At 39.8% G+C, this 20,851-nt stretch overlaps 1 protein-coding gene across 5 annotated transcripts in view; it reads left to right on the forward strand.

Moving 5' to 3' along the window:
- DPP6 (dipeptidyl peptidase like 6) overlaps window positions 1-20,851 on the forward strand; it is a 524,565-nt gene that overhangs the window by 396,039 nt on the left and 107,675 nt on the right. For all 5 annotated transcript variants that reach the window (XM_079300903.1, XM_079300904.1, XM_079300901.1 and 2 more), the window contains exon 6: window positions 19,128-19,180. In XM_079300903.1, the coding sequence (XP_079157029.1) occupies window positions 19,128-19,180 (53 nt within the window). The remainder of the gene's footprint in view (window positions 1-19,127; window positions 19,181-20,851) is intronic.

Genomic DNA, 20,851 nt, shown 5'->3' on the forward strand with positions numbered 1-20,851 from the left:
AACAGATTTGTTTTCAAAATATATAGCCAGTGGAAACTTCTTTTTTTCCCCCCACTTTTGTGCCAGCAAGATGATATTTTAAATTAATTGCTTCCTATGAAACAAAGCAAGAAACCCCCTCACTTAGCAATTCTGAGAGCATGTCACACTGCCATCTAGTAGAGGAGAAAGGTATAAATTAGACCATAGAGGAAACACTGTCATTGCCAGGATTTTATAGCCTTTGGGAGAGGGATTGTAAGGACATGTCTTTGCTACTAGGATTTCTATTCCTCTTCTGTGATTTTTTTTTCCACAGTGCCTTTTTCTGTCACCCTATAAATTTCTTCCCCGGAACAAAAAGCTACTGTCAGTGTCTCCCACAACTGAAATAATACATTAATTATAGTGTCACCATTCCCAGTGCTGCAGTTAGACTTGAGCTATCACTTTCATTATAAATCCTTTTCTTCAGAGAGTTAGGTATAAATCATTTGTAAAAAATCACCATTAGGTTGCTGCTAAGTTCTGGATTACTGCAATTTTTTTACCAAACTTCAAAATGGAAAAGTGTAATGACTCATTTTTAAATGATGACCAAAGAATCAAACATGGAGGAAGCAATTCTTCTGCATGAATAATATTTTTGTCTTTCTCAATTCTGTTGGTATAAGGCCTGGAATGTTTGAGTGATAGCTATGCTGTACTACTTGGATGAACTATAAGCCCCATATATTTTGTTTCCATAGTCTAGAATATCACCAATTCTTCAAAATGGAAATAATTAATTATCTGACAGATGTAATTGCATTTCCATAATGTAAATAACAGTTTGACTGCTAACCAAAGGAAATTTGTGAGTCCTTTAGACAGTGGAGGTTGTAGTTCTGTTGCTCATCTGATTTCTCTGCTATCATCCTTGGGGTTATTTCTGACTTGATGCTAGGAAAGTCAGAAGAAGCATGCCTGGTTTTAGAAGAAGGGAAAATAACTGTATCAGAAACTTTAGGAGTAATTAATAATTATTTTTCCTGGGAAACTACTGGTGGTGTGACTTCACTTACCTGAAGATTAGCTGAGTTCTGGACAGAGATGGATAGGGAAGTGTTAATTCTAAACATGGGAAAGACAGCCTAAGGGTCACTGAGCAAGCAAAGCCTTTCTCTCAAATTTCCCTGCCTTGTGAGCCAGAGATGTTGTGTAAAATTCAGCTCTTAATGGAAATCAGCCTTTGTCTGTGGAACCCTATGCCAACTCTGCTCAGATGCACTGGGGGAGCTGGAAGAGCCCTGAGGAGGGAAGGCTTCCTAAGTTCCTTTGAGAATGACAGAAAAATGCTTCTAATGACAAAATTAAAAAAAAATAAATCAGAACCCCCCCCCCAAAAAAAACCCCAAAAACAAACAAACAAACAAACAAACAAGCAAACAAAAAAACAGAGAAAAAGTTTAATTTCTGAAAAACAGTAATGAGAAATTAACTTTTTCTCAACCTTTTTCCACTGAAAGGACTGCACACTCTGAAGATCTGAAAGAAGCTGAGTTGGGAGGGGTTTACAGCCCAGATTTGTGTTCAGTCTGTGGAGGAGTGGTTGATGTGGGCAGTGGGGCAGGAGGGGCATGGGAATGGAAAGGGATGGGCTGGATGTGCTTCCTCTGCATCCTCCTCCATGTCAGTGCTTGCAGACCTGTGAGCTTGGGGTGCAGGCAAAACACTGAGTTTGAGGCTCTCAAGGAGAAGAGAAAGCAGCACACAGCCAGGTGCTGCCTGCCTCACACCACATCTTTTCCTAGAAAGGAAAAAGGTGGAAAGCTGAAAACATGACCTTTGGGAACATTTCAGGATGTGGCATATACTCACTGTAAGAGAACATTGCAAATTGTTCAGGTGTTCATAGAGCAAGAGTTCCTGAAGCAAAATAAAACAAACCCCCCTCTTTTATTCCTTGAAGATCCATGTTAATGGAGAAAAGAAATTTTGTTGGGTTTGTTTTGTTTTGTTTTGTTTTTGGGTTCTGTTTTATTCTGTTTTGAAGCATGCTAATGGAGGGGTAGCTGGGTTCAGTCTTGGTTATTGCAGCCTTAAGCCATGATGAGTGGCTCTGTGTATTAAAATGGCAATAACTGTTAAATTACTTCTTCAGCTTTCTTCTCCCTTGGTATGCAGACTGTGGCTACAAATAATTGCATGTTAGTTGGCTCTTCACATTTTCTGCATTTCAAACTGTATTCTTGGACAAAATTCAAATTACACTGTTTTCTGCAACACAAGAAATTGATTAACAAAGCCTTGGGCAGTTGTCCTTGTTGCAAAGTCAAAAGGAAATTTCAGGAGATAAATTGGCAGAGGACATGTCTTTAAAGTTTAATTCTACAATTTCAAAAAAGGAGCTTTTTTGGAATTATTGCATACTTATTTTATAGCCATCAGAAATAGTTTCTTTTTTTTTTGGCATTTGAAAGCGTGATGTGCTATCTTTTAATTGTGATTATAGATATTTTCATCATTTTTTTCTTACACAGTACAGTTGTGCTGCTTTTAAAATATGTGTATAATATTTTAATATGCATAGTATGAATTAATCATCTGTCTGAATTCTGAAATTAATGGATTCAGCCTCTATGTTTAATACCAGCCAGGAATAAACATCAAAATAAAAGAGCACAATGTGTCACTCCAATGAAGCGGAATGTTTTTTAAGAAAAGTGCCACAAAGTCATTTCCTTCCTGTAATAGCTGCTCTGTATTTTTCTATTTATTTGCACAGAAGCATCTCTGCTCAGTGTTGGTCTGGGTGACAGCACTGACTCCCACACTGGAATAACACAGCTCTGAACTGCCAGACACTCATTTTGCAAAGATACTGAGGCAGCTAATGTGTGTTTTCCTGTTGCATCACTTCATAATTTTAAAGGATAATGAATTAAAGCACGTTCCTTAAAATATATTTCTCCCAGGAAGATTGGCAGACAGCTGTGAGGCTGGGGTGGGTGCATTGGGGCTAGTCTGGCTGTCAGGTTTCATTGTAAATGCTTTTTTTTTTGCAGTGCTTATATTTACAGAAGTTTAATCTTTCAGGCAGCAATATTCTGGGTAAGCCTTGTGCTAATAGGGAGCTTTTCTAACCTTGAACACAGAAGATTTGTTCTTTTTCTGGAAAGGTCACAGGAAAGGCACCAGGCTTCTTTGTCTTAAAATACTCCCACAGTTTTTCTGCTGTTTGTTTTCAGTTTCTTTACACCCAAACAAGGTGCAAGGTGAGGCCAAAACAGCAGGATGAAATTTCAGGGAAGCACTGTGGAATAAACACCTCCATAGATTCAAATTTCAAATCGTCCTTCACCAAAACAAGTGTGTGGGGCTGTGATGCAGGATTTAATGACCCCAAAACATGTGGGCAAAGAGGATTTGGCACAGCAGCTCAGCACAAGGGCAGAGGCCACAGAACCTCTCTGCCACACCAAGGACACTTGCCCAGCTCGTGGCTCCACCAGCACTGCTGGGCAAGCTCTGTGCTCCCTCCTGGGGACACACACAGGTCTTTGGGATGGAACCACCTCTGGCAGTATCCCCAGTCTCCAAAAAAAGGTTCCTAAATAGCCAAGTGACAAAGCAACCCTTGAATCTTGTGATTGAGGTAAGAGTAAAGGAGAGTAACTAAAGCTTGTGCAGCTTTCTATGGTAGCCAGTTACCAGTGGACTTTGTGTAATGGAATGAAAGAAACAGGAAATATGGGAGAAGGAAAATTATTTTCTGGAGTGACATAGTGAGATGTTAAATAGTGAATAGTTAATTGCCTTTATTAGGAATCACTGTTGCCATCGTGCAAGAGAGGAAATAAAGCTGCCAAGATTCTTCTTAAAACTTTTGCTCTTTGTCTCCAGTTTCACCAGCCCAATACTGGCTGTTTGTGTTTGTGATTCTGCTTGTGCCAGTTAAGGGCAATTACACTTAGAAATCCTGGCTGGTTACCATGGACCAGACTGCAAAGGCTTCTGAACAAAGTTAGAGCTCAGAGGCTTTGGCAGCTGATACAACAGATGCTTTTACCTATTTTGCAGTAAAAGAAATGCTCTTTTTTAATCCCAGGGGCTGGAAAGAATTAATCATTGCTGTAATTAGAGCACACTCAATTATTACTTTATAGCCTAGTTCATGTGGTGAGTTCAGTATTTCTGTTCTCTTTGCCTGTATCTCTGACATGAGTGGTGGGACCAAAGAGAGCTCAGAAGGACCCAAACCAAAACTTAGACTTGGTATTTACAGTGTGAATGAAGTAAAAAAGCATTATTTATAGAATGCATAGAATGCATTTATAGAAAGCATAATTTGTAGAATTTATTTGTTCCTATTTTTGTTGTTAGTATTTTTTATTATTTTTCCAAGTCTGGTTATTATGTGGAATGAATAGATTTTGGGCTTATGGTCCAATTACAACCTCATACTAATTTAATTAGTTGTGTAAAATCTAAAATAACATAATGCTTGTTATTTCCAAAACACTAATGGGTATAAATATTAATGAATCCTCACAACATCCTTTTGAGCTAGGTGATAAACATTATTATGATAAATATACCTCTGAAAATTGAATACTGTCATAACTATCATCAGTAATACTGCTCAGACAGTAGTCATGATATTTATTGCTTAATTGAAATGGATTTACCAGGCCTAGAAATAGGCTGACATAAATCTGTTTTCTTTCTATGGCAATAAATATATTTCAAATTTATTTTTTTCATTCTCACCTAATGCTGTTTTCGGGAACACTGAAAATGTTTAGTGATTTCATGATAAAATGAGCACAGATAGAATATTTCTGCAATAAAATAATGCCACCTGTTTTATTGATTGTTGCTTAATTTTTGGCATTTGTTGTAAATTATTAGTTTTTGAGGGAGCTATTTGAGGTAAAAACCTTATGTTTATGGTTTTTCATATCCTCTTTTTAATGTGAATACAGTTTTGAATTATTGTTGTTCATAAATCAGAAGGAATTTTTCCTCTGTTGGAAGGCTGCACAATATAAGGGCACTTATATCAAAGGCTGGTGGCTAAAATTAATTTTTCCAACATTTTCAAGTCTAAAGCACTTAACTTCATATACTTGTGAGAAACAGTTACTGTTATTAGGATAAATAGTGGATTAGGATAAAGCACTTCTTAAATAAAAAGAATAAAAGGATTCAATCCAAATACTGTTTGCATTAATTAAAATATTTCTGTTATTACATCTGTGCATGTGTCTATCTTCAGGCAGAGCATCTTCTCTTTTCTCAATTCACCAACTGTATGAATGTAGCTCTGAATGAAGAATGAGCTGGATGACCATAGTCATTCAGTGCTTTTTTAATGAGTAACATTATTAGTTAATTAATTCAGGAAAGCAACACATTCAGTTACTTCCCATGGAAAAAATATTATTAACACCATTAATAACCTTTAGTATTTCAATAAAATGCTCACAGCTTCTGAAAATGGCAGCACTTTTTATGTGTGTGGGCTTTCAGTGAGGTTGCTCTGGGGCTCCAGGGCTGAAGTTGGGGAGAACTTTTCTTTCTCCTTCTTCTTACAGATCTTGTTTTGAGTTACATTATTTCACCAGCCAGGATCAGCAGTGTGAATAACCTTTCTTGATAAGTGCTTTTTAACCCCTTTGTGGTAGAACAGCAGTGCTCCAGCTGCATGTACATACCTCAAGCTGAGGCCTGTGAAGTGTTGCATTAACAGGAATGTGCTGAGAGGATAGAAGAGGTTAATTTTGTGGGTGAGAGTTTGGGTTTGAAGCTGGAGCAGCAGCTTTTGTTTGACAACACTTAAAGCCAATGTTTTCTTTTAAAAGGAGATTGTTGTGGTAATTTTTAATTATGAATCTGGTTTTTCTGAAAGACAGCCTATCTTTTCCAATCTCAAACCCACTGTGAACAAATTCCCTCATCTGCTGTTTTCAAGATAGACAGAACAGAATTTTCAAAGGCATCAGAGGAGGTTGATTCAAAAACATTTCCACACTTCCATTTCCTTTTCTGTCTAACCTGGGGGAGTCTGTCTAAGCCAGATCAGCTCTTCATGGTCACCTTTCATTGAATAAATGAAATTTGCTGATACATGAAGCCTCAGCAGCTGGGGGTTTCCTACCAGTGAATCTCAGCCAGGCAGAAGTAGCAATAACTCTGTCAGATGTACCAACATGCTGTCCTGTGCTGGTACCAGTAATTGTTTCAGGCTAATTAATATTTGATATCTGCAGTGGCACAGAGAGAGAGGGAAGTTTGCCACACAGCTCTCGAGGGATTCATGGGTTTTCAAAACTCTATCACAGAGTTGTGCAAACATTGCCCTCTCAGGTGTCCTCAGCCGTGCCTTCAGCAGCAGGGCCCTTCTCATGCCAAATATTCTCAACTGCACATGCTTGCAAAATTAAAAGTTCTTACTGCAGGAGAGTGGATATCCACTATAATTGAGTAAACATGTTATCAAATAGTGAGAGTATTTGTTCTTGCTGCTCAGCAGTCAGCACTCCACCAATTTCTGTCCCATTGTTTCTTTAGAACAGAAATTTTTGGACGCAGTTACAGACCAGTGGAACAATAATTACTGACAAGTTTAATCCTACAGTTTTCTTTTGAGGAAACTACAGAAACTAATTTCATGTTGCTAAATTTCAGGGCCAATTTTGGACTAATGCTGGGGAAGAAAACAGGTGAAACCTAGTCTTTATTTGGTTTGGAGGATCCTCCTGGTTCATTTGAAATCCTGACAAAGTTCCAGCAGAGACTGTCTCCTTTATGTAGCCTGAATTTGACAGCAATTCTTCTGCTTTGGAACAGGTTGGTTTAATGAGAGAAAAAAATAGCTTAAACAAGTTAGAGAGGGGTTAGGAACAAAACAAATATACTGCAGGGGCATTTTGGTAGTTAAGATCCTTCAGCCATGGGGCAATAGACTCTTATTTAAAATTAAGGGTCTGTCATTGTAACTCACTAGAAAATGGGAAAAAGAAAGAAGTGAATTGAAAAGACACATCCCATGTCTGCATATTTTGTCTTTGTTTTCCACTCCTAATAAAAGGGAAATGATAGGCACTGAGTGTCAGCAAGGAGGAATGGCTGATGGGGGCTGCTCGTGTCTATTATCCATGGAAAACAGGTTTGCACCCCTAAAATGCACAGAATGGGCACCCTCTGAGGATAAGGAGGAATTTTTGATATTCAGCACGTATTTTTGGAGTTGGATCATCTCAGCTTTGGAGGAACTTGGTCTAGTAGAAGGTGTTCCCATAGCAGAGAGTTTGGAGCTGGATGATCTCCAGACCCAAACCATCCCATGATTTATCATTTGCAGCCACTGTGGTGACCCAGGGCCTGCAGCTCTTTCCCATAGAACACACTGGATACCAGATCTTCAGCTCTGTTTGGTTTGGGGGGTGTTTCCAGGGGGAGGTCAGTGCTTCTGAAATGATGGTCTGGGTGTGTTCATAAAGCACAGCATGATGTGTTTGCCTGAGCTGGAGACAAAGCTCAGCACAGCCTGCAGTGCTCCATCCCCACATCCCACATTTGCTGCTGCCTGCTCCCTACACAGCAATGGTTTTGGTAAAACCTGACCAAACCCCAGTTTCTTACCAAGTCTCAGTTCTCTCCACTCCAGGGACTGTTTAGTCTGATCATTGCAACAAAATGCATTAAAAACTTGAAATGCAGAGCATTAAAAACTGAGTCTGCTGACTTCAGCTGCTGAGCTTTAACTGCTTTCCTATTAAAAACAATGGCTTAAACCCTTGCTGTTCTCCTAATAATGCAGATAAATTGAATTAGAACTAAACCCAAAGCCTCCTGAATTATGCTGGGAGACTTCAACAGAAATTGCACAAACATGACTGAGTGCAGAATTGTTTTTCAGACTAAGTTGGACAGCCTTGCTTATGTAGCAAGGCCAATAAACTGTATCCTGCATTTATTCACAGGCACAGATACACATCAATAAACTGAAAAGCAAATCCACAGTTCCAGGGAAGACTAGAGGAGCATCAAAACTCAGAAATAATTAGCCTGTCATGCAAAAGTACATAGGTGTGTTATGTATCAGGATCAGCTATCAGCAGTCTTCCTCTGTAAATATTTTCTTTGGTAAATGAGATTTTCATCAAGCAGGGAAGAAAAATAAAAAAGCCTCAAGGCAAAACACTATGATACAAAAACAACCAACTTTTCTTAGCTTGCATAAGGTTATATTTCTCATTCTGCTTCCTTTTTCTGAAGGAAAGGAAGCAGAATGAAAAATATAAGATGTATAGATGAGCTTGAATAAACTAGTAAAGATTAATGTCCTAATAAGATTCACAAAATATCTTAAAAATAAATTTCAATTTGTTTTTGAATAAAGCTTTCATTAGATAATGTACAAGATTTCCTAGATAGTCAAATTCAGATGGACAGCAGTAAAATAATCAGTTTTCTTTGCTGCACCTGTGTGGGATTCTATCCTAGTGAAACATATGGTAACTTTGCTTTACAAGGAACAAAATAAATACTAGTATGAAAATTATTGAAAAAATGAAATCTAACAAATAATTAGATTCCTTGCAATATAGAGAGACTTGAGAATTACATTAAAGATGGGTTCCTGCTTTTTAGCATAAATTTTCTTTCTAAGTTTTTAGGGACAATGAACATCCTGATTTGTGCTGGATCACAATAAGTATAGGTGATTATTTTAAAATGTTAAGGAAAGAAATGTATTAGGAATAGTATACAAAATGAGAAAACAACAGTGATTTTAAAAGCTTCAGAAAGCCAAATTAGAAATAATTTAATTTTGGTGTCTCTGCAGAAACATATGAAGCAGTCCATAATCTAATTCTTCTGATTTCCAGTCCTTTTAATTTTTAAATCACTGAGATAGTAAAAAAATATATATTTAGTGCCCTCTTCTGGAAAAACAGCTCTTGCTATGCAGGGCACCCCAATGAAGTTCCTGTACTCAGAAATGCAAATCTTCTGACATAAATGTTCTCCTCTTCAGCCAAGTTACATGCCTAAATCCAAGGAGTGTGTGGCTCTCTGCATTTACCCTGAACAAATGCCTTTTATCTCTTTAACTGCCTGCAGAACTCTGCTTTTACAAGCTTGATGTTAAAACCAATAATTAAAGTTCCTCCTTGGGCAGCTAATGACCCAGATTTGAAAATGGAATCTTCTTGTCTCTTTTCTTCTATTCTCTGCTCAAAAGAAACTCTTTCTTGAAAAGGGAGAGGAATCATTGGGCTTTAGTCATGTCTTTAAATGCAGGAGTCCTCAGATATGTGTGCAGGAGAGCAGGAGTGCTGCTGGCAGTGCTGGGCAGGGCTCTGCAGCAGGCAAGGGGCAGGGCAGGTTCTGTGCTCCCTCCTGTCCCCTTTGCTCTCCCCCTGCTTTCCAAAAAGTTGCTCATCATCACCACAGATCATTTACCCCGTGGAAATTGCCCACAGCATCACAAAGATAACACATACAATGTCTTCCTGCCTTCTGTGTGATTTTGGTTTGTTTTCTTTATGTCAGAATGTAGAATTGTCCCCTCCAGTGACTTAGATCTGTGTGTACATTGAGATACAGCTCCGAGTCTTCTGATCTCATATGGAACTGGAAAATTAATCTTTCACTGAATGGGGAGAGGATTTTTGACCAAGGTTCCTTGCATACATCTGAATATTTTCATTTCCTTCACATCACAACATTTTAAACTGTTGCTCTCTAATGCTTTCTGATGGGCTCACCTTTCTTGTTTCACATTCTCTCCTTGAGTTTTCTAAAAGTACCCTGAGCCTAGGACCAACTTTAAAAGTTTCAATACCAATGCTAACTCCTTTGTAGTATTCACATTCTCAGCTGCTACAGTAGAAAAAAGTAATTTTTACATGCTAAGAGTAAATTGTAATAGAAAAAAGCATATGCTATGGTTCTGTAGTTGTTAATTTCTTTAAAGCGAATTTTTAAAAAAATTAATAAATTAATTAGATATACTAAGCATTCAGCACATTTTCATATCTTGGTTCTCACAAAATTGCTACAAAGCTTTACCATTTGCATTGTAAACTTCACAAAAAAGAAGCTTTTAGCATGTTTCTACAGTCAGTGTCCACACAGCTCAAGAAATGTTTCTTTGAAAGAAGGCATTATCTAATATTTCATTAAAAGCTGTATTAAACATTGATTTCTCATGCTGTCCTCCAGCCCTCAGACTTGAAACACAGTGAAGGTGAGAATCAGTGGAGTGAGTGTGGATGTGAGCCCAGTAAACTCCCTACCCCAGGCTGCCCCTATAAACAGCATAATTCAGGGTGTCCCTCTAAGGCTAAAATAAACACCAAATGCTGCTGAGAGGAATCATACCCCACACAAGCTTTTGGCACCATTGATTGGGAAAAGGGAGTTGCTGCCTGGGTTTGTAGGTGCAAAAAGGGTAAATGCTTGTGAAGAGTGACTGCAGAGGTCAGTGGCAGGGACATCCCTCAGGCAGAGAGCTGCAGAGACAGGCACTCCAGGGTGCAAAGTGCAAGAGCCTGGGAAAGTATTTTGGGAAAGGATGTCTGTAAATCTTCTGTCTGAATTGGCTTTGGGCTACTGAGCCAAGGTCTGGCCCAACATAGTGATTATTATGATCTCAAATATTCCTAAAGAGTCATGGTTGTGTGTTTCTGTGGGTCTCTTTGTATGGATCTGAAGGTGCTCTATGTTTCCTGGATTTGGGATAATTGCTATCTCCTTCTCAAACTTTTATTTGGCCTCTTTTGTACTCATAATACATAATAATGTTTGTTCATCTTTTACTTCTTTTCCTTAGATACATTGTTTGGTGTGTTAGAATCACAACTACATACTAGATAATTTTATTCTCATTTCCAAGTTTCTGAACAGAGGATGGGAGGGGAAACATAGGAGTTTACATCTGCGATGTGAATATTGATAAGTTTAAAAATATCAACAAAAGATGAGCTCATTATCGATAACCCTCATTCATAATTCTTTGTAACATCATTGAGGTTACTTGTTGAGCATCAACAAGTGCACAAAGGCTGGTGCAAAAACCCTACAGGGTGCTTTGCAGCTCCCATTTTATTTACCATGCAAAAATGGAGCAGTTGTCCTTTAAGCAGTGTGTGGAAGGGCTCTGTGGTGGCAGGGAAGCGCTGTGAGGGACAGGTGGCTCAGGAGCAGAAGGAGGCTTTTGTAATTGCTTGGCAGGCAGGGCTGTATTAGAGTGCAGCAGCAGTTGGCAGATTGGATTAACGCTCTCCGAGGGGTGAGAGCTGGCACACGAGCTGGATGTTAATACCTGCAGCCCCAGTTGCTGCTGGAGCTGCATTAGTAACAAAAAGAGCATCCACCCCACTCTGCTGATGTCACACGGTCATAAATCCTCAAGCCGGCCTCGAAATTCCCTCTTGGCCTTGTCAGCAGTATCAGGCTCTCAAAAGTGCAATTTGAAAGCTAATCTTTTAATAAAGAATTATCATCATGAAACAACTGAGATAGATAATCAGTTTGTGGAAGGTGAATTAGCAGCATTCTCTTGCAGCACGGCAGTCCATCCATTACTGTGGAGGATGTTGCCATCACACTTTATTTACGGTCGTTTTGCAAACTTGAGATGAGATTATTTGCAAAGAAATAACTCCCTGGCTTTGATGTTTCAGAGACCTTTGGCTTGGTGCTTGGAAAATCAGTTTCTAATCCCAGCACAGCCTCTGTGTGTTTGTGGGAGAGATTTACATATTAACCATGCGTGCTGCCTGTGGTGCATGGCCCTGCCACAATCAGCTTCAGCTTGTGTTATAAATGCTTTCAAAATGCATGTCCCCATGGCAGGAATGTGCTGTCCCTCCCTGATGTCACCTTGCTGTGAGATTGTGCTCCAAGAAAGCCTCTCTGGTGTGGGTGGCAGGGCATTCACAGCTATGCATGGCTGGAGAGCTGTCCTGGTTGTCCTTTAAACAACAAGGACAATGATTTAATTTTCAGTCTTAAGAGATAAAATTGTGAAAAGATTTGCAAAATAGAGACATGATGTCCCAGTGATACACTTCCTCCTATATTATTTCCTTCTTCCAAATCAAAAAAAGTTTCTTCCTGGCTCTGTAGACACCCAGTTGTTGATTTCCTGGCACTGGGTATGAGTGGAGCAGCTCCTGTCCCTCCCTGTTGTGACTGAGATGAGGCACAGACAGGTTGGTGTTGGCTGTGTCACCCCACCCAGGCACAGGTGCACTGCTGGGTCAGGATCCTTCCCTCCTCTTTACAAGAAAAAAGTTTACATCCCTCAACAACTCTTACACATGCATTCCCCAATCTCATATTTTCCTCATTTTGCACAAATTTTGAATTATTCCTCTGGAGTACAGAGATGATTATAGAACAGACAACCAGTTGCCAAATTCTCTGTATGTTGATTGATTCAGAGACCCTCTTCTTCTCATCACCTTTCTTGCTCAAACCCATTTTCCCCCTCCTGAGCTCCCCAGCCTGTCCTGGAGTGTCCCAGCAGTGCCAGAGTGCCCTTTCTGTGCTGTGAGCATGTCACACATGTGGCTGATCAGCTGGATGTGGCACAGTGGGTAGGAGCATCCCACATCAGGTGCTTGATGACAGCTGTGGGTTATTGGCTGCCAGCTGAAGCAATGCTCAGGAAATGCTCGTTGATAGCATTTCATTATGGGTTTTCTAATTTATTAGAAGCACAAAGAGAAATGAGCAGAGTTCCTTAGAGGGCTGTGCAAGCAGGTTGACACACAGCATGAGACTGCACTGGAGGGGCATTAGTGGAGAAGTGATAAAGTATAAAGGGATAATTCAATGCAGGGACAAAAGAGAATATGCTGTCTCAGAAGAAAGCAAAATAGGTCAGTATCACAATGAATCTGAAAGGTGAGAATGTTGAAGACAACTCAAATTATTTGCCTTTATTGATTTGTTTTGTTCTTGCAAGCTATCGAGATTCAGTGAGTGCAAAGTACAAAATACCAGTATGGATTTTGGTAGTTTTTCTTTTTTTTTTATTGCAGTGACACAAAAGGAAAAGACAGCATGATGTTTCTGAGAGAATCTAATTCCAAGCTGGTTACTATGGAGTGCCCATTAGCAATAAAATAAAATCTTTTGCAAAAATAGTTGGGCTGAGGAGAGCACTGCTGACCATTCTGTCTCCACTGAGGGGAAAAAATGAAAAGACCATTAACCAACCATGCCTCAGCCAGAGGTAACCCCTTGTGCTCTAAATCACAAATAGAGGGGAAATAAAAGTACAAAAATTGAACGAAACATTACACAGGAGTTGGTGGTCAGGTACAAGAGTGGAGTTTTCATCCCTTTGCAAGTCCAGTTCAACATGTAATGGAAAAAGAAAGATTCAACAGGGGGGTTCAATGAAACAGTGTCATAAAGAATTTTGATCAAGGCAAATGATGTTGACACATTAAGTGAAAATTCAGGTTTTAATGTTGACTTTCAAAAAAAATATAGAATATTCTGCAAACAGGTACAGCAACCTGCTTTAATCCTCCATGGACTGCCATGGCAGATTATGGCAGTGAGGTCTTTTTAGCCAAGTAATTACCCTTTTCTCTCCTGGAAGATCTGTATGAGCAACAGTTACCCTGTGAAGTGAACATCAAATTTGCTTATTGGTGACTGAGCAATAGAAGAATCCATGTGACAGTGTAGTATCCCTTACACCCATGGTATGTCCATGCAGGAGAAGGAAACACAACCTCTGGCTAATATTTGCTTGGTATTTTCCTCCTGAACTTGTTTTTCCCTCCCTTTCATTGTGAGAAAACAAGGTACAAAATGCATGAGCTATTTGCCAATGCACAGCAGCAGCCTTCCTGCATTCTACTTTATTCTCTTTTCCCTGTTAATCTGTCAGCTGCAGAGCCTGGTTAAATATCACAGATACTAAAGGTCAAATGGCAAATCATCTTTTACCTGCATATTTTGCATCACAGTGGTAGTTACTGTTTGAGAGCTCAAAGACCATTTTAAAAGGTGGAATATGTAATTATGTCAAATGTTTGGGATTATTCAATTGGTTTGACATTCATATGTGCATTTGGGGATTTGTCTGCTCATAGCATAAGTAGGAAAATGGGCTGCATAATCTATTTCCAGCAAATGTCTTTTTAGAGACTCTTTGTGGGAAACCCTTTTAATGGATCTGCCAGTTCCTGTTTCACCAGCCACTTGTGATATATTTTTACTGTCTTACTATACAGTGTAAAAGCAGATACATTCTCCAGACAACTGGGGTCTGTTAAGAACCCTGAGGGATCTATTATTTGTTGATATACTTTATTGTTACGAAATAAAAAATGAATCATTTTGTCCAGATAAATCCTGAGTGCTTTATGATTAATTACATTTAAAATATATTCTTGCTATTTTCAGGCTTTAGCAAACTGTTGTACACTTTTCTTTCTGATGACTATTAGGTGTGTTCATTTTTATTTGGAAGCACTGGGATGGCTTTTTGGACTAAATGTCTAATTCCTGAAAAAGAAAGACACTAAACACTGGAAATTTTGTATTTAGCACTTCTGCTGTGCCCTGTACTGGTCCCTTGTGAGCTCTAAGTTTAATGGGATTTTTTGTGAGTTTTCTAGGTAATTCTTTAATGTAAATAACACTACTGTACAAAGGGCCAGGTGGCTCTATGGAGCCATTTAGAAAAAGGATGCAAAGCATGCTTTATTCCTGTATTTATCAAGTAAGTAACAATCATGAGCTCGTGGCAGCCAGTCCACCTGGGTTTAATCCCAGATCCATGAGCTGTTTTATATGCTGGGTGGTAAGACTCTAAATCAGCTGTATTGGTGGAAAAACCTGCTGGAAGATGAATTGATTGGGCTGATTTGGGGAGCCTTCTTCATTTTTCCTCCCTTTCTTTGTTTGTAAAACTCCTTGAAATGAGGTGTCTCTTTTTTGTATTGATTCAGCACCTTGTCATGCAAACATTAGAGAAAGCCTTCCATAAATCCTGATTATTGCTGGTGCTGGCCTGGCATCAGCCCACAAAGTGAGACAGAAAGCAACAGACAGAGGAGATGGAAGTGTAAACGAAACTTTATTCTTTTCAGATGCTTGTGATAAACCCTCAGCAGGCAGTGCAATCTTTCATACCAGCCATAATGTGCTGAAAACTCATTTCACAAGTTTCTTAGATATGTGTCACATATTTCTGCAGTTACTCTGGGACACAAACAAGAGCCATGGATTTTAATTTAAAGTATAGGAAGAGCCACAATGAATAAATGAGTCCAAATCCACTCTATGCTTAAATAGCATTTGGTTTCTATTTCAGTAAGTTCTGCTGGACAGGGACCTGCAGGACAGTTGTTGATATATTGTTATAGAATAAAAATCTGTAGGATACAGCCCTTAAGTGCTTCCAAGCATTACCATTCACACCATACTTTTCTCTGTAGTGACAGAGCACAGAAATTGCTTCTTCCATTGTTGTTTCTGCATGGTGTTGGAATCACAAATTCCCTGTTCCCTGGAATTTGGTGGCATGGGAGAGGCTCACACCCTTCTCTGCTGCTGCATGTGCTGCAGAATCACAAATTCCCTGTTCCCTGGAATGTGGTGGCATGGGAGAGGCTCACACCCTTCTCTGCTCCATGTGCTGCAGTGTTTCCATTTCTGCTGCCATCTGACCAGGCCCAGGTTTGTTCTGTGGGTTGCACAAAACGAGGTCAGTGGCTTCACAACAAGGTGTTGTCACAAATAATCAGCCCTGCATTCTTCTGAATTTCAGAGAGATAATTGCCTTTCCAAGCCTTCAATGGAACAGACAGATCTGTCTCTCAGTCCCTTTATGATTTCAGTGTAAACATGCAGAGTTGCAAAGGATAATTTAGATTGAAAGTAAACAAGATCTGTGCTGTGACCTGGGATGAGAAGCCCAGTGGGAGAGTGTTTCTGGCCAATGGTTTTGTCACAAAGGCTTTTACAGCTCTTGTTGGTGACAGCTGGCATGGGAGTTTCTGTGACTGACTGTGGTGACACCCAGAGCCCTTCAGAGCACCCTCAAACCTGTTCTGACTTATGCTGGTGGGATGGCTGGACACACTGAGTCTACAGAGCAAAACAACTGCCTAAACCTCTGCCACCCCCAAATATGCCTCTGCTGAGAGGAGCTGTAATGCTTCTGAGCCCAGCTAAAAATCAGGGCTGAGAGCATCAAATCAGCTAATGGCTTTTACCACATGCTTTGATGGAAAAGGGAACACAGAGTTTATACACCTATTTTTGTTGGCCAAGCCTCAGAAACAGACAGGTTTCATGAAGTGAATACTAACTTTTAACTAGTTAATGGAGCTAATGGATTAGCTTTCCATTCTCTGAGGCTTAGTTTGGATTTTGGAATAATGCTCATCTCTTCACTTTTCCCTACTGTGGGGTTTTCCTACTGCTAAGTGAATAGCCAAATTCATCCTGATCCCAGCATAAATTCAGTAAAGATATTAAGCAAACACAGCCATCATCTCAAAACGTTCAGTTAACTTCATTTAGTTTGCATATCTAAGAGGAAAGCCACCATTTAATTTCTCAGAAAGACATAAAGTGATTTTTTTCTCTTGGATTCTTGTCTGCTTAGCATTTTCCAAATAGGTTTGAAATAGTTGGGCTGAGAGGGATTTTTGAGCTGCATGTGCTTGTGTTCTTAACAACATTAATACTAACAATAAATGTCTGCTCTGAAATCTTTGCTCATACAAGTAGCTCTTTTTTACATAAACAAACATACACATTGTAAGGATTTATCTGAGAAAATTTTGCTCCTGTGGGTGAACTCTGCCAGCTGCAAGCCTTTGAAGTCTTCATACTATAGCACAGCTGATGTGAGATGTTTTAGAGTCTGGCCAAAAACCCAAGATTATGACAAATGACATTCAGAAAATAAAAGAACTCTTTGAGTCTCCTGCAACTTTTGTTTTCCTCAGTCCTAAGCTCTCTCAGCAAAGAAAATGTTTTGCCTCAGTCTCCATTAATGCCTCTAAGGCAGCTCTGAACTCTCTAACAGGGCTGCAGGACTCTGTACCACAAGCAAAAACATCCTTTTGAACATCCTGTTCAAAACTTCCCTGGCTGTTTCTTTTCCCTCCAGCCTGCCACTTTTTTTTATTTTACCCTGAAGGAATCTGTTCATACTCATTTTGGGGGGCTTATTTCTCTGCTATCCGACAACACAGCATGGTTTATAACCTTGAACAACTGTCCCAAATCAGAATTTATATATCTACATCATTTTCTCCAACCTACTGCCAGGATATTGGAAGACAGAAGTGTCTCAGTATTTAATGACAATGTATTACCAGGTTTTTCAGATCTGTAGGCAGATTCAGCCTTGCAGTGCTTTTTCTTTAAGGAATTGTGTCAGTTTTAGGACTTCATCAAAGCTGGAATAAACTCTAAGGCTGCATGCATCAGCCAGGTCTCAGGTATCAACATCAGAAGATTCAAGAACTCTTTGGTATGATTGGGTGAGGATGAGAAAATGGTAATTTGTTTGACATCATCTGACACAGGTGGATCTAAAAAGGACACTTGTACTAAAATAAATGCTGGCATGTGGTGAATTCACTTGTCTTCCAATAAATTCCCTGATACCAACACACCAGAGAATCACCTTGCATGAAGAGTCCTTATGGATCTGCCTGAAAGGAGAGAGGATGTGGGGATGTGACCTCATGATGTCCTTGTAATGCAGGGAGTGAAATGCACAGGGAAGAAGGAAATCACATCAATCCAGAACCAGTCTCTGCAATTCACAGGTAGAAATCCAGTGCTTTCACCTCTGTGCCTGTTTTTCAGGGAGCTCTTGTAAGGATTCAGTATTGGGTTTCAAATTGTAACAGAGAAGTTTGGTTTGATATTTACAGGCTGTTGTTCCTCATGTTTATTGATGTGCCTCGTGTTTTTCTGCCTCTTCACTCAGAGCCCAGAAGTTGCAGGGCTGCTCTGAACATCACTGTGCAGGTTTGCCCTCCAGAGTGGCAGGAGTGAGTCCTGCTTACTGTGATACCAGTGATGAGCTTGCCTGGCCCTGCTGGGGCTGGCAGCACCATCCAGGACACTTCATGGTTTCTTGGCATAAGCATAAAAAAAGTACTTTACAAAAACAGACTAGCCTAGGAAAAAAATAATTTTGATCAAACTTGCTTGGCAAAGCAAATATTTGATTTCTCCTTTGTCCTCTGGGACAGGGTGCTTTCTGAGAGCTGCTAGACAGTAAAAATGGTTTAAAGATTTAAGTAAAAGCCAAATTAAATGATTGCTAGGAGATTTATTTGCTTAGTTGCATATAGCAGCAGGACAGAATTTCAAAAAGTGACAGCCTGTACAAATTTGTATAAAATGATTCATATTTAGACCTTTCACACTGGTGTCCTGACTCCTGATCACTGTAAGGGACTGCTGTCACCAGTGGAAAATCACCACCTCTTAAATCACTGGCATTGACTCTGGTGTTGTTATTTACTACTTATAAAATAAGTGATAAACTGTGTCCCTGTGGGCAGAGCTGCTGTGCAAGCTGGCCACAGAGCACAGATTGATATGAAGATGCAACTTAGCAGGGCATGGAAACATGAGGTCAACTTTATGCCCTGACTCAGTACAGTTTTATTTCCTGACTGACAGGGGCCTGACAACCTGCTCTGATATCACCAGCATTTATTTATGTGGAAATAAAGAAAAAAAAAAAAAGAAAAACAAACAAAAACCCCCATGCCTTGTGTCTAGTTGTAATGATGGAGAATGTCTCCAGCTGACCAAGGTGTCCTCATTAATGGCTGTTCTATATTTAGCCTTTGCAGAGCCCTGTGCCCCCAGTTTAATCACAGACCTGGTAGCCATGGTAACCACACTGAGCATCTGGGTGTGTGCAATCTGCCAAACACCGAAATAAAGCTCGGGATGAAGAACACACAACAGCTTTAAGTGGATTAATGCATTGTTCTTTTCTACTACGGATCTTGAAGTGTTTAGAAGAGCTTCTCAGCCACAAATGCTAGACTATTTTTGCAAAAAAAACCAGCACTATTAACACAGGTGACAGTTACTAATCTTTTTTTTGTTGTCTTTTTCTTAATTTTGTTTTGCAGGTGTATCAGCATTCATATACAGCATATTATGTCCTCAGCAAAATACCTCATGGGTAAGCAATTTTTCAATGTCTTCATTTTAAAAACTCAGCCATTAAGAATCCTGCAAAATAATGTGCATTGTGACAAATGGTTTCCTGAGACAGCCCTTTGCAATGGCCTGGCTTTCAGCTGCAGCATCCACTGAGCTGTGTGCTCTGCAAAAGATGACAAGGTCTGGAAACAGAATACTCAGCTTCCCCAGAGAGTCAGACTACATGAATTCCATATTCCAGATTTCAGGGTTTTTGTCTAGAATATAGATGTGGTGGTGTGGCTGAGAGAGGGGAGAGGAGCAGACTCTGGGACACCTCAGTGCAGCCTCTCAGTGCCTCAGTGAGGGGAGAGGGACTTCCTACAAGGGCATGGAGTGTTGGGACAAGGCTTCAAACTGAAAAGGGGCAGGTTTGGATTGGAAATTGGGAATAAATTCTTTGCTCAGAGTGTTGAGCAGCCTGGCACAGAGGAGCTGTGGCTGCCCCATCCCTGGGAGTGTTCAAAGGCTGGGTGGGGCTTGGAGCAACCTGGTCTGCTGGAAAGTGTCCCTGCCCAGGGCAGGGGGCTGGAACTGGATGAATTTAAAGTCCTTTCCAACCCATTCAATCATTATATGATTCTTTGATTATTTAGCTTTGATTAGTTGCAGGTTTTTTTAAATCCCCCTTTCTACTCTTTGTGATGCCTGTGGTTCCAACTCCATCACCCCATTGCTCATCACCTGCCTTGTTTCTGTAGAATTTCTCTTAGTGTCTACCTTCTTTTCCCTTAAAAAATGTGCTCTTTTCCTATATGCAATCCAAGCAGTGGCCCAGCTGGCCAGGAATGGGATGCCACCAAACCAGAATCACATATGCTGGACCAGAGCATTTCAGGGTGACATTTCCATAGCACCAATGGAAATGCATAACTTACACAGCAAAATTCCTCAATCCATTGTTACTAAATGTAAAGCCAAAAGCCAGGAAGCTGCTGCCAGGTTGTGATTTGAAGTATCTTAAATGTGATAAGTGTCCAGAAATGATAAAGAGGAACAATGTAGTTGTGTAGTTGTTTCTGTACTGCACTGCACTCTAAAATACTTGCCAAGATTCTCCTAGTTGCCATTACTATGGCTAAACAGACAGTAGGTGTTTTGGATCTTTGAAATAGCTGGCAAAACATGCAAAATTTTAAAACTTTCTGATTTGTGTGCAGGGTGATTACAGGATCACTCTCTCAAGGTCCATCCTCCTGCTCAAACCTGGTTGCTCAGAGGTTTATCCAGATGGATTTTAAAAATCTGCAGGGGTGGGGATTTCACAATCCTTTTTTTTTTTTTTTTTTTTTTTTTTTTGGTACAGTAACCAGTGGGTTTAACAATGGAGAAGTACAGATATTAAGACATCTCTAATTTTTTCTGCATAAAAATTCTAGGTCCATTCAGGTGCTCCACAAGGATCGGTCCACACACATCCACACACAAAACAAAAAAAAACCCAAAAAAATGGAGAAAACAAACAAACCAACCCACAAAAAATCTGCAACCCAAAAAGCCCCTCAAAAAACAACAACAAAGATAAAATAACTTTTTTGTCTTATACTTAGTGACAGACAAGCAATACTTTGTACAAAAAAAGTGGGTGCTAGAGACACATGATTTAAAATCTTTGAGCCCTGGAGCTTGTGCAGCTTGCTTCCCTCCAGCT

The sequence above is a fragment of the Erithacus rubecula genome (genome assembly GCF_903797595.1).
Source record: "Erithacus rubecula genome assembly, chromosome: 3".
NCBI classification, from domain to species: domain Eukaryota; kingdom Metazoa; phylum Chordata; class Aves; order Passeriformes; family Muscicapidae; genus Erithacus; species Erithacus rubecula.